This window comes from Mytilus trossulus, chromosome 2, assembly GCF_036588685.1.
Source record: "Mytilus trossulus isolate FHL-02 chromosome 2, PNRI_Mtr1.1.1.hap1, whole genome shotgun sequence".
Lineage (NCBI taxonomy): Eukaryota > Metazoa > Mollusca > Bivalvia > Mytilida > Mytilidae > Mytilus > Mytilus trossulus.
The window spans coordinates 29,457,712-29,471,485 of NC_086374.1; the positions used below are offsets into that span (position 1 = coordinate 29,457,712).

General features: G+C 31.8%; 1 protein-coding gene across 2 annotated transcripts in view; it reads left to right on the forward strand.

Annotated features, from left to right (window-relative positions):
- The first annotated feature begins 7,558 nt into the window (after positions 1–7,558).
- The window catches only part of LOC134706941 (nose resistant to fluoxetine protein 6-like), a 42,514-nt gene continuing 36,298 nt past the window's right edge, over positions 7,559–13,774 (forward strand). For both annotated transcript variants that reach the window (XM_063566323.1, XM_063566324.1), the window contains exon 1: positions 7,559–7,949. In XM_063566323.1, coding sequence (XP_063422393.1) covers positions 7,610–7,949 — 340 coding nt within the window. In that variant the 5' untranslated portion in view covers positions 7,559–7,609. The remainder of the gene's footprint in view (positions 7,950–13,774) is intronic.

Here is a 13,774-nt window from a genome sequence, read left to right on the forward strand (position 1 = left end):
AATGAGTTCCGAATATTGGCGCAATTGATACATCTTGAAAACAAAATTTGGCGCAAATGATACCCCTGAAAAACAGTAATTGGCGCCATGTTATAATATTTGTCACTGTTTGGGTTTAGTGATAGTAGTTTGCTTTTGTGGATTTAAGAAATACGTGTGTATATTCAAACTCTGTTTACAAAGGCACTTGTTTCTGTCAATGTGGGGTTTACTATCCAAACCCGAGTACTTTGTTCAGCCTGAAACGCAAGTGTTTAGACGGGGTTGGTTTTAATCAGATTGATTTTTGTTTAAATTTGTTTCAATTTTAAACGTTCTTTTGTCTATATACATCTACAATACGGCATACCAGCCCAACCAACATGGAGGACACCTTTTCTTTAGATAGGCCCTTTTATGTCTTATATATATAGCTCTAAACGACTCTACAACCTGTTATTTATACATCCTTGGCTTTACAAATATAATCAGGTTAAAGCGTTCCTGCGCGATTAAGATAAATCAAGAAAAACGTTTCGGAGTTTTATTGTTTTCCCCTCTTCTATATAAATTATCATGCCATTAATCTCAATTCTTCCTTTACTTTAAACATCTGGTTATTCTAAGCTCTTTCTATCTAAAGCACCTCGTTATTCTCAATTCTTTCTATCTAAGCCCCTCGTTATTAGCAATTCTTCCTATCTAAGCCCCTCGTTATTAGCAATTCTTTCTATCTAAGCCCCTCGTTATTAGCAATTCTTCCTATCTAAGCCCCTCGTTATTAGCAATTCTTTCTATCTAAGCCCCTCGTTATTAGCAATTCTTCCTATCTAAGCCCCTCGTTATTAGCAATTCTTTCTATCTAAGACCCTCGTTATTAGCAATTCTTCCTATCTAAGCCCCTCGTTATTAGCAATTCTTCATATCTAAGTTTATCTTTATCTAGTTTAATTTTATAACAATAAATCCAAATTGTTATTCGACGAGATTCAATCTGAGCCGCGATCACCTTCTGTATCTGTATCAAGTGTTATAAGAAACACAGCAGTTATACCACGAAATAATAAAAATTAGAGCAGACATCTCTCCGCTGAAGAAAGAACTTGTCAAACAACATTGAACAAGCCCTGTATAGATCAAAGTTCAACACCACTCATGATAATGTTGAGTTCAACAACGATGACTTACCTTCCGCTAGAAATAAACCGAATCGTAATCGTGGCATTCAGAGAAAAGGAGGCGAAACAAAAGAGGCAAAAGAAAAACAGTCCAGCATAGGCATACATACATATTATGCTAAATTTGAAAAAGACGCTGATAATTGTTGTCTGGTAACAGAAAACGGAGACGCAACAAAGCAGCGAAGGGTGTGAGAATAAGTATGAATATAATGTTGACAGCCAACTCAAACCATGTTAGTTTACCAGGTGAAGTTATTCCCTCCTTAGTCATATCAAATATTTCAAGACCACAGTTGACAGTCCCTGAAATACATACTAAAGAAAAAGAATCTTTGGATAGTTGGAGGGAACGTCAGATTAAGAAAGTGAATTTGAAAAAATAGAAATATATGCTTTTCTGGTTAATAAAAAAGTGTTTCAACTGAGTTTTATAGTTTGTTCTTATGTTGTACAGTTATACCACTATGCCAGGTTAGGGGAGGGTTAGGATCCCGCTAACATGTTTAACCCAGCCACATTCTGTATGTATGTGCCTGTCCCAAGTCAGGAGCCTGTAATTCAGTGGTTGTCGTTTGTGTGTTGCATATTTGTTTTTTGTTCAATTTTTACATAAATAAGGCCGTTAGTTTTCTCATTTGAATTGTTTTACATTGTCATTTCGAAGCCTTTTTAGATGACTATGCAGTATGGGCTTTGTTAATTGTTGAAGGCCGTACGGTGAAGAATAGTAACTGTTAATTTCTGTGTTATTTCGGTCTCTTGTGGAGAGTTATCTCATTGACATTCATACCTCATCTCCTTTTTTACATAAATAAATAACAAAATATATTATTCTGCTATGTTTAATATTAAATTAGAATCCTCTCTGTTTGGTCTTTTAACTGATTATACGCTTTCGTGCTCATTATTACTTGTAATGGTGAGATTAGAGAATATCCAAAATGATGGTGACGTAGACTGCCACATTTTTACTGTATTTCCATCCGTGTATTTGCTTGGTATTTTGTTGATCCAGATGCCGACAATGGTGGGTCCCACCATCAGGGTCTGCTGTGTTATCACCGGCAATAAACACATGAAGGCAATAACCTTCTCGATTTTGATTTGCTTTCCGTATTCCATACATAACAATTTACTAATGTTCTAAGCGGTATTCTATATAAAATAAATTTGTGATTCTTAGTTATTGTGTTCTAGTATCTCTCTCTCTTTTACTGAGCGATTCACTGCATTTTGTACATCACGGTTTCGTTTCAACCTTTTGCATTTCTTGTACTATTGATTTTGAGATCAATCCTTCGTCTACTACAATTAACGAGCATGTTACTGTTGCCGTATATATTTGTGTTATAGAATATGTCGGGCTGATATGTAGTTGGGGGTACAGTGTACAAAATAAATTGTCGATCTGCAAAAAAAAAAAAAACAAAAAAAAAAAACAAACTAGTATCTCAATTGTTTGTAAAACAATTGAAAGGTCTTTCCTGTAAAAGTGATGTTTTCATAATGTACTTTGTACGACCTTTCGTTTGATATACGACAAGCATACCTTCTCAAAATTTTCGCTTTTAACACTTAATGACCTCATCCGCCTACATTTTTTAGATCGGAAGTATGATATATGTAACATAGAGTAGATGAGCTTTCATTTGATATGCGACAACGCTATGTTCTAAAAAGTTTGATTTTGCACTTAATAACCCTATCCAACTAATTTTAATAGGTCGGGAATTCGATATTTCAAATGTACACATCATTACCTTTCATTTGATATACAACAACCCTATCTTAAAAGAAAATTTATGTTTTCACTCAATAACCCCATCCAACCCATTTTTGGGAGACGTCAATTTGAAATTTGAAATGTACGCTTTATGTTCTTTCATTTGATATGCGACAACCTTACCATCTGAGAAATTTGAATGTTTGCACTAAATGACCCCATCCGTCCCCCTGGGATGAAAAGGGGGTTTAAAATTTTCATTTTTAAATAGAGTTTATTAAGACCTTCAATTTGATATATCAGATGACCCCATTTGACAAAGTGCAAATAATGATGCAATATCAACTATATATCTAGAAGTTATGAAACTTACAAAGTCAATGCAAAACTTGAAAATTTCAAATTGAATTTTTTGTGGTTTTTTTCCATGTAATGTTATTGGTATTTGGTCAAACATATGATATAACTATGTTAACCACTTCAATATCTTAAACATTTTAAGTGGTTTATAGCTCTTGTTGATTCACATATACATGCCTAGGCTCGCAAAACTTCAAACTGCATTATCTCTAAAACGACAATAGATATCTCAAATCTGTTAAATGATAAATGATCTACAGTTGAAAGACAACATTATAGAAAAAGAATTGGGACAATTTCAAAGTTCACCAAGGTCACAATTAATCATCAAATATATGACGCAATACCAAACTTAAGAACCGGAAGTCGAAGAGACATGGGACTACCACCATTCACCTCAGTACCACTTGATCTTTTAAGCATCATAAGGTCAAGGTCATAGTGTAATGTGAAGGTCAAGGTGAAATTTCATCATGACCTGACATTGACCTCAAATTGAAGGTCTTGAATTACTGATCATCTTTGCAGTTTATAGAAGGTTGATATATGCTACCTTTAAAAAGATATACACAAAATGCTATACTTTTAAGAATCATCCCGTTGTAACTTTTGAACAGACAGTCAGACATTTTTGGACAGATCATATAAAATGTAGAGCTCGCCGAGAGGAACATTTTATACGCGGTATGTATGCAGCAAAGTCTTATCGTTTTCCTATTTCGTAAACTTAAAATTGCAGCGTAACTTTTTTTGGCACTCGGTGACCTTTGACCTTAGGTGCATATTAAAGGTCACATGGATTAATGATTCTTGGTGAAGGTCCCAAGTCTCTACGACTTCTGGTTCTCGAAATACAATTTTTCTAAAATGATGTACAATTTTTCAAGGGGAATAATTCCATATAAGGGTTAATAACAAAACAATTGTCCATGTTCATTAACATTGGCATCTGTTCCTGTACATGTTGCCGTTTTCAAATCGATTCTATCTCTTATGTTATTATCTATTGTCTATTGTCTATAACTATAACCAACAAAGGAGTAGGTACGGTAAGGGCCGCTTTTGGCCTCACATTTTAGGTTCATCTGACGAAAGATATTGACCACTTTTTAAACACTTAAGTGTCTATTTTATTTGAATTAATCAGTTTATGTGAAAGATTTTAACTGATTTAGTCATAAAAAACGCACCGATTCAAGCTGAAATATGAAAACTCTACCAAATATGCCAAAAAATGTCACTATTCAGATGTTTTTTGTCAAAAATGAAAGTGGCTGCATCCGTGTTCATCCTCAACCTTTATATATATTATGTATTATCATAAAATACAACTTACATTTCAATATTAAGGATGAACACGAATGCGGCCACTTTCGTTTTACACGAAAACCGTCTAAAATTTAACTAAAATGCTAAAATTGTGAAGATTTCAGTAACTTACTTTAGCATGACTTAATGGTGCTAGTACCCGATACATGTGCATTGTATTGTCAAAAACAACCCATATGTATGTAGCAGAAACATTTTACTGTCCAATAAATAACTAAAAGTTTACATTTAAACAGTTTTATGGTTTTATGAAACTGCTGTATTTTGGGGCCAAAAAGGGGTCTTACTGGACCTACTCCTTTGCAGAAAGGCACAGAAATCAGCGGAAACTTTTGGTGAGTTCAAGAGAAATATATCAAGTTAGACCATTTTGAGCAAAAATTCACTTGTCTAGGAGTTTGCATTAAAAATTCAGGATGAATGCGCTCCATAGTATACTAATTTAAGATTTCCAGAAAGCCAGGGGTTATTTTAGGTTAACCGTTGAGTTAATTTCCAGAAGGCAATTCTTTCTTAGAAGATTTTGAAGTTGGGTTGAAAATTGGCATGTAGAAATGTGATACATGTACAACTCAGGATATACTTGGTTTATATGAAGTTAAACTAAAGATAAAATACCAAGAAAGCTATGAAAATTGCAAAATTTGGTTGAACATATTGGCTATTTTGCGGAAATATTCACCGTCATTTTCGGGTTACACTAATGTCCTGACAATGTCCTGACAATGACCTGACAATGTCCTGACAGAAATGTAAATGCTTAATACTTTTTTATTATTGGAAGGATTTACTTGAAATTTGGAATCAAGCAAGATGAGAACTTATATTTAATAAATAAAATTTAAAAAAAATAAAAAAATATTTTTAAGAGTTTGAAAACTTGACCTGACCAACTTGACTTTGAAACTACTAATGTCCTGACCGATATGAAACGGCTAAAAAATGTTTTATCATTTACAGGATAGACTTCAAATTCGATACCAAGGAAGATTAATACATTTGATACAAAAATATAAGAAAAAATAAGAAAATAAATATTTTCAAGAGTTATAAAACTTGACCTGACGAATTACATACCCCCGTGACTAATGTCCTGACCGATGTAAAATGCTAATAACTTTTTTGTTCTTTGAAGGTTCGATTTCAAATTTGATGTCAAGGAAGATGCTAACATTGAATACATAGATATAAGAAAAAATATTTAAAAAACTAATTTTAAGTGTTAGAAAACTTGACCTGACCAACGTCGACTCTGCACTGACTAATGTCCTGATCAATGTAGAAAATGTTAATTGCTTTTTTGTTATTGAAAGAATTAACTTAATTATAGATCCTTACCAAGGGAAATTATAATATTCATAATAAAAGTTTAGAAAAAAAATGTTTGTTATTTTTTTAAATGTAAGAAAACTTGATCTTTAAATATATCATGATGAATGTCCGTTCAATATTAAAAATTTATTCACACATACATTGATTAAAATTAACACAAATTGGAGTGTTTACTTAACTATATTTTTCTTATTTATTTCACTCATTTTTTGTTGTTTAGTTAATGAGGGATTAAACATGTCAAATAACATAAACATGATAATTAAGAACAGGAAATGGGCTTCTTTTGATTTCGATATATTGTTTTTACAAGCATTCAAAGTAAAATTATGTTAGAATCACACACAAATATAATTTTATTATGTCACTGTCTTTTGCATTTCTTATACACATATATTACGAATAATAAAAAGTGCATCCAAGTTCTTTCTTTACTATGTTTAAATAGAAAAAAATATAAGTATATTCTGTCTTTAGATAGAGAAAAAACAGTTTTATAATATTTGTCTTTTCTTCATCAGTCAGAACATTGCAAGACAATGTAAACATTGGTGAGGTCAATTTTAAAATATTTTTTTAGATGCTTATAGTAAGTGTTGTAATCTTCCCTGATACCTAACTTGGTAATATCCCAATAAATAACAAAAAGGTTATTGATATCTTTATAACGGTCGGGACATTTATCATGACAAATATCAAGTTGGTCAGGTCAAGTTTTCTAACATTTATAAAATATAAAAAATAATTTTTTTTCCAGCGTTTTAGTTTCTCTCTCATAAATTCCTATACTTATTGCTATCATCTTCCTTGGTAAGGAACTTGAGTCATTTTTTTTAATAATAAAAAGTTTTCTGCATCGGTCAGGACATTAGCCAGAGCAGAGTCAACGTTGGTCAGGTCAACTTTTTTAACTCTTTAAATTATCTTTTTTAATCTTTTTCTTGCATCAATAAATTAAGTATTATAATCTACCTTGACATTAAATTTGAAATCCATACATTAAAGAATAAAAAAGTTGTATGCATTTTCTACATTGGTTAGGACATTTTAGTCATGGGAAAGACGTAGCTGGTCAGGTCAAGTTTTCTAACACTTAAAATTAGTTTTTTAAATATTTTTTCTTATATCTCTGTATTCAATGTTAGAATCTTCCTTGACATCAAATTTGAAGTCGAACCTTCAAATAACAAAAAAGTTATTAGCATTTTACATCGGTCAGGACATTAGTCACGGGAGTACGTAGTTGGTCAGGTCAAGTTTTCTAACTCTTGAAAATATTTTTTTCTTACTTTTTCTTATATTTTTGTATCAAATGTATTAATCTTCCTTGGTATCGAATTTGAAGTCTATCCTGTCAATAATATAACATTTTTTAGCCGTTTCATATCGGTCAGGACATTAGTAGTTTCAAAGTCAAGTTGGTCAGGTCAAGTTTTCTAACTTAAAAATATTTTTTTATTTTTTTTAAATTTTATTTACTAAATATAAGTTCTCATCTTGCTTGATTCCAAATTTCAAGTAAATCCTTCCAATAATAAAAAAGTATTAAGCATTTACATTTCTGTCAGGACATTGTCAGGTCATTGTCAGGACATTGTCAGGACATTAGTGTAACCCGTCATTTTCAGTTTTTACTTTTTACCCGGTCTTTTTTTATTTTCGATTATTTCCCTTGTTATTTACTTATTTAATGATTCGATGAAGAATGATGAAAATGTCGTGGACACTTATGACATACATAACAATTCATGTATTATTGGTATCAGGCTTTGACAATTACCAAGATATTCTTATACATGTTAACCAGTTACCGGAGATCGTGAATCACTTCAGAACATCACCAAATACAATAGGCAATGCCGTAAAAGTATTGGATCAATCATTTGATTTTTCTACTGCCATAGAAACTATTGGAAGATCTAAATTGGTTGAAAGTAATGTGACGATATCCCCACCCGTCGTTCCTGTGTTGTCCAAGTTATGCATGAATGAGACAGAGGCGGTATTTAAAGCTCTACTTGAAGGGCAGAATTGGGCAGAAAGAAGTAAGACACTAAAATTTCCTATGACATAAGTATGATGTCTGGGTAGGCTTTTCTAATTTTTTGTTTTGACTCTTTCCTTTGAGGAATAAAAACAATCAAGATTGAAAAGTACCCCCTACACTGGTCACAAGTCGCAATTTTTTAATACTTCACAAACAGTGGAAATTATTTTCATTCTCTGTTTTTTAAGAAGCCTTTTTTGCTTTTTCATCATTTTTTCTGTCAATATACTGTTTTACTACCGAATCCAGGTCTGTTCACACCCAATCACGTTTGCGCCCAATCTTGTTCGTGCCCATTCATGTTCCCCCTTTTCACTTTCGCACCCTACACCTTCCCGTCTATTTGCGTTATTGGTATTGTGTTTGATAATTTGTAATCAAGTTTTGGTAAGTGTATTGCTATAAAAAAGATGTATATAAAACAACAAGTAGACTTAAAATATATGGTTAACCATAATTGTTACCAATAATTGAATACTAGGTTAATAATAAACTACAGAATACATCTTCATTGAGCTCTATTTCTTAATAATATTATGAATATTTAACCATTTTTGTTTAATTTTTATTGCTTTATTGGTCGAGCACAAACTTGTAGAGACCATTTCAATTCTATAATAGTACCTAAGCCATTCAATTGCTTCAGCAACAGATGGTACGTACTGTAAATCTTACTCTACATAAGTAAACATATCTCTTCAATATGAGAATACATGTATTAATAATATCTTTAAATACATGATATTTTACACCCAAGATTATACTTGATAAAAGTGGCTGAAATTTTATTTTACATACCTCTTCCAACTTTTGGAAAAAATTAAGCCAGAATGATCGAACATATTTACATTAAAAAAAGAGATGTATATATGTTTCTTTTGTTTCTGTACAAAATGTGCACAATTCTGTTTCACTATATTTACATTTCATAAGTAAAGTATTTGTTCCCAAAATTCTATGGAGTAATCTGTATTGAAATGCCCTTAATGTTGGGTCTTTTGTTATAAGTAAAGGCATGTTTTGGTAAACTATGATGCAAAGTTAAGACAACAGGTGCTTTAGGTATTGACCCATCTTAATTCTTTTTTCATATAACCTGCACAGGGCCAATATAAAAAAGAAGATGTGGTATGATTGCCAATGAGACAACTCTCCACAAGAGACTTAAATGACACAGAAATTAACAAACAACTATATGTCACTGCCTTCAACAATGAGCATAGCCCATACCGCAAGTCAGCTTTTTTTTATCACATGGCATCATTTGTCTGATGTCCAGTAAAGTCTTCATCCATTATCTTTTACGAAAATCTTCTCTAAAACATGTAAACCTATTGGCCTAAATTTAATCACCCTTGGCAACAACGGTCATCGGTTTATCTACTTTAAAAATGTATCAGATGACCCTGCCGGCCAACATTGACAACATAGCTATAAGAAAAAAAGTGCAAGTTTTTGTCTGTTGTCTTGAAAATGACTATTAACAAACTTACAACATCATGGACAAACAAGAAAAACAACCTAAGGCAAAGGGGTAACAACACCATACAATACACAACACAGAAAACTTAAGACTGAACAATATTTAGTAACCATATACTGTATATATGTAATTTTTTGCGTTTTTTTTCATGGTTGATGCATTCAAAGTATTTTCCAACAATATCAGAACATGAATTACAAACTTTTAATTCTTAAAGTCTTCATTAATTAAGTTTTCATTTGTCAAATATAACTGTCAGTATTTAACTGGAGCTATTATTTTTCACCTTTTGTCCTTTTATCCTTACTTAAATTTGTGAAAAAAATAACTGGTGTTGTTTTAAGTTTCATGTTAATTGAGGTTATCTAAGTCCAACAAAAAAACATGCATATACAGTTATTAATTCTATTGGTATGTATTCAATGGTTTTATATACACAAAATCTGCATTTCAATTGGCGTGTATTTATTTTTATGAATTCCTTATGCCAAATTTGTGAAAATAAATAAACCGCTAAAATAAGTACATTTAAAGTAATTGTATGTTAGTGGCCTTCCAAAATAGAGTTGATCAGAAAAAGATTTTTGAATTGAATTATTTTATATACTTAATGTAGTGTTCATCTTATAGTATTATGCTAGAGGGTCATTGTAAGGAAAATTGACAGTAATTTCTGTTATTACAGAAGTTGAATTCAATATGTTGCCAACTCAGTTATAATGACTACTGCTGACCTCTTTTTTATTACAAAATATTGTTTAACATGTTAAAGACATGGAAATCTCATCTGACAGATAATACTTTATCTTAATTATTAATGTTTTTCTTTCATTTCTGAAAGATAGCGAGGGAGAATTTATTAAATGATTACCTAAATTTTATTAAATGCTTATGGAACATATTCTAATGTCCTACAATATGATAATATGACCTTTAAGGTTATTTATAAATTTAAAAGTCCTTTTACTTGTAGTGCATTTACCTTGCTTATATACAAATAAACTGTCACTCTATTCATGCTTGAATAAAGCGATAAGACGTATTATGAACTACTTCAATTTGCAGCTTTAATTTAAGGTTGATAAAATGAAATATCCAAATATTTCTTTCTAAAATGTTGTATTTGAAGAGATCAGAGATTTGCTATAATTTGATTATTTCACATCTGAATATTTTTTCTTCAATTGTCTTTTTAAACCTGGAAAATATTGAATGGCCATTAAAAAAGACACAAAGTACAGATCTGAGAATACTCACAGCTCAGTAAGTTCAAAGTAAAAAAAAACTATAAAAAAAGAATAATGTACCGGTATCTGAAACCTCTTTTAAGTTTCATGTAAGCTTAACCTCATTTTAACTGTTTATTGGTCAATGTTAAGTTTTTGTGTTTTCATCTTTTTTAGATTACCATAAATAATAGATCAGCTATATTTTGTGAACAGAATAATAATAAACTGTACATGTCAGTCTAACAGAATTTATCGTACCATGACCGCATTGTCAGGCCCCAATAAAAAATTATAACCATTTTGAAATTTTGTCTGTTTATTAGATACTAAAAGCTAACAAGTCAACTATATTTAGTGTATTGAATGATTGTAAGGAGTACATGTTTGTTTGACTTGGTTCATCTGACCATGACCCCATCAACATGTAACATCAATTATGTTTGATAATGTGTAGTTTATTTAATTCTTGTAGACAACTTGCTGTCTGTTTTTCTTCTTGAAAATGTTCAAATACCCACTAGGTATATCAAATAAGCAAACAATTATAGAATACATGTACATGTACTACTTTACAGTTGTGAAACTTCTAAAAATCAGATTTGATATTCAGTAGAAATTACTTCTTTCTTAACTCAGATGTAAGTAAGCAACTTTTAACTTTGAATTTAGAAATATGTGGACAATTTTAAACTTTTAGGTATTCTGTCACAAAATTAAGCAAGAATATTAACCACTAGTTAAAGTTGTGTGACACACACTGAACAAAAAAGGTACATTTAAAGTCACGAAAGTTGGTCACTGGTTTTCTGCTGGCACTCTGGTTTCCTCCACCAATTGAAACTGACCACTTTCAAATAGCTCATATGTATCACATGTTAAAACACCAACAATCAATCAATCAATCATGATAGAATTTAGTTTTACTTAACTAATATTGTGGATTGTACACAAATTGTTACTACTGTCTAACTTGAAAACCTCACTGAGTTTAGCTATAAAACTTGGCATAATGATTCAACTCTGTTAGATATTGTGTAGCATTTTAATAAGGAAGAATTTAACCATACAGTTAAAGACATGGTCAAAAACATATATTAACTGAGCCACATTTGTGCATTTTTTCCAAAATTTTGTCCACTCTTGGCAGCTTTTAAAATAATAAAGTTTTCTTTTTCTTTTTAGCTCACCATCACTTGTCGTCCGTTGTTGTCGTCCGTCATTGTTAACTTGTACAAAAATCTTTTCCTCTGAAACTGCTGGGCCAAAGTTAACCAAACTTGGCCACAATCATCACTAGGGTATCTAGTTTAAAAAAATGTGTCCTGTGACTCCGCCACCAAGATGGCAGCCATGGCTAAAAAATAGAACATAGGGGTAAAATTTTGGACTATAACTCTGAAACCAAAGCATTTACAGCAAATCTGACAGAGTGAAATTGTTTATCAGGTCAAGATCTATCTGCCCTGAAATTTTCAAATTAATCATACAATCGGTTGTTGGGTTGCTGTCCCTGAATTGGTAATTTTAAGGAAATTTTGATGTTTTTTGGTTATTATCTTGAATAATATTATAGGATAAAGATAAACTGTAAACAGCCAGGGGTGGATTTAGGTGGGGGCGTGGCAGGTGTGCGCCCCCCCTCTAAAATTTGCAAAGCATGGGTTGTCTTTAACTAATTTAAGTATCAGAACAGACCATTCCATCTTTTTTTACATTCAAAGCATATAAAACAGTCAGTTTAACAGAATCTACGTGGTTACTAATCAACTGTGACCTACGACTTACATAACTTCTATAAATATTCTAACTTCAAAGGAAGGTGTCAAACGCAGAGCTGTGTTTCATGGCAAATGTAGTAGGTTATTTGCAGATTAAAAAGTAAAAACAATTGAAACATTGTATAAGTGGTTTTTTATAATCAATTTCTTTGATAATCAAAGTTCCAAAACATCCCTCACTAACTTTCACAATTTCATCATGGCACGGCCAAGAAAACAGTCCGGTTGAGATACTTTCTTAATATCCTTCGTGAAAGATAAAATAACTGTTTCAAGGCTAAAGGTTAGTTTATAATTTTGATCTCTGTGTCTATATAATATATATTGCGTACTTGCAACCTAAAAAAATGGCTGAATTATGAACCATATTACATGCATGGGATACCCAAAAAATAAACATAACTTTGTAAATGCAGCTCATTCCTAATTTAGTGGTTTGTGGCGAACACAGTATATATAAAGGCTGGCACGACCTCAGAAATTAAACAAATTTTTAACAAATCAAGGGGAAAAGTAGAAACTTTCGTTTGCAAAATCTTATACTAGCAAGTATGCTGTTGTGATCTGTCTCGTCTCACTTTGCGTCCATTGTTCCACTTGTCTATCTGTCTACTCTTCACATTTCCATCGTCTTAACCAAGTTTGTCAGAGCTGGTAGTAAATGTTAATTTAACCGGTTTCATTTTGAATTATTGAAACTAAGTACAATTGGCTAAAACACATTAACGATGTGCAAAACAAGGGTAATTGTCATTTTTGTCATGTTCCTGTATTTCTTTATGTCAAAACTACCACTGTATTGGCACCATGTCTTTCAATTATTAGTTCAGTTATTACATGATATTGCTATAAGTTTGATAAGTTTACAACAAGTGCTGGTGTCTGGATTGTAGATTGGTTTGCATGTGGACACAGAATCAAAATAAAATGCTTGCATGCTCTTCAGCTTCTGTTTTTGGGGCTGCAGCTTTATAACTGTAACTTTATAAACTCATATATGCAATATGAACCTCTTAGTGTGTAAGTTAGGGTGTTGTACATTTTTCTAATTTGTAGGAGACCTACACATCATAACTAGGAGGTTCTTCGCGGAACAGGGATATAATATTTTACATCTGTCCTTCAGAGGTCTACATGTATCGGTCAGTCAGTCACTAGTGATCTTTGATTGTTTTCATGATGGCTTAAGGCGGCATCTGCTTGAAACTTAAATTTCTTGCTAACTTTCCCCTCACAATTATTTCGAAACACCTACATTGCACCCCTTAAGACAATGTTAGAAGAATATTTCAATAATTTAACCTAAAAAAAAATTTCGCCTTGCTCCCCTCGG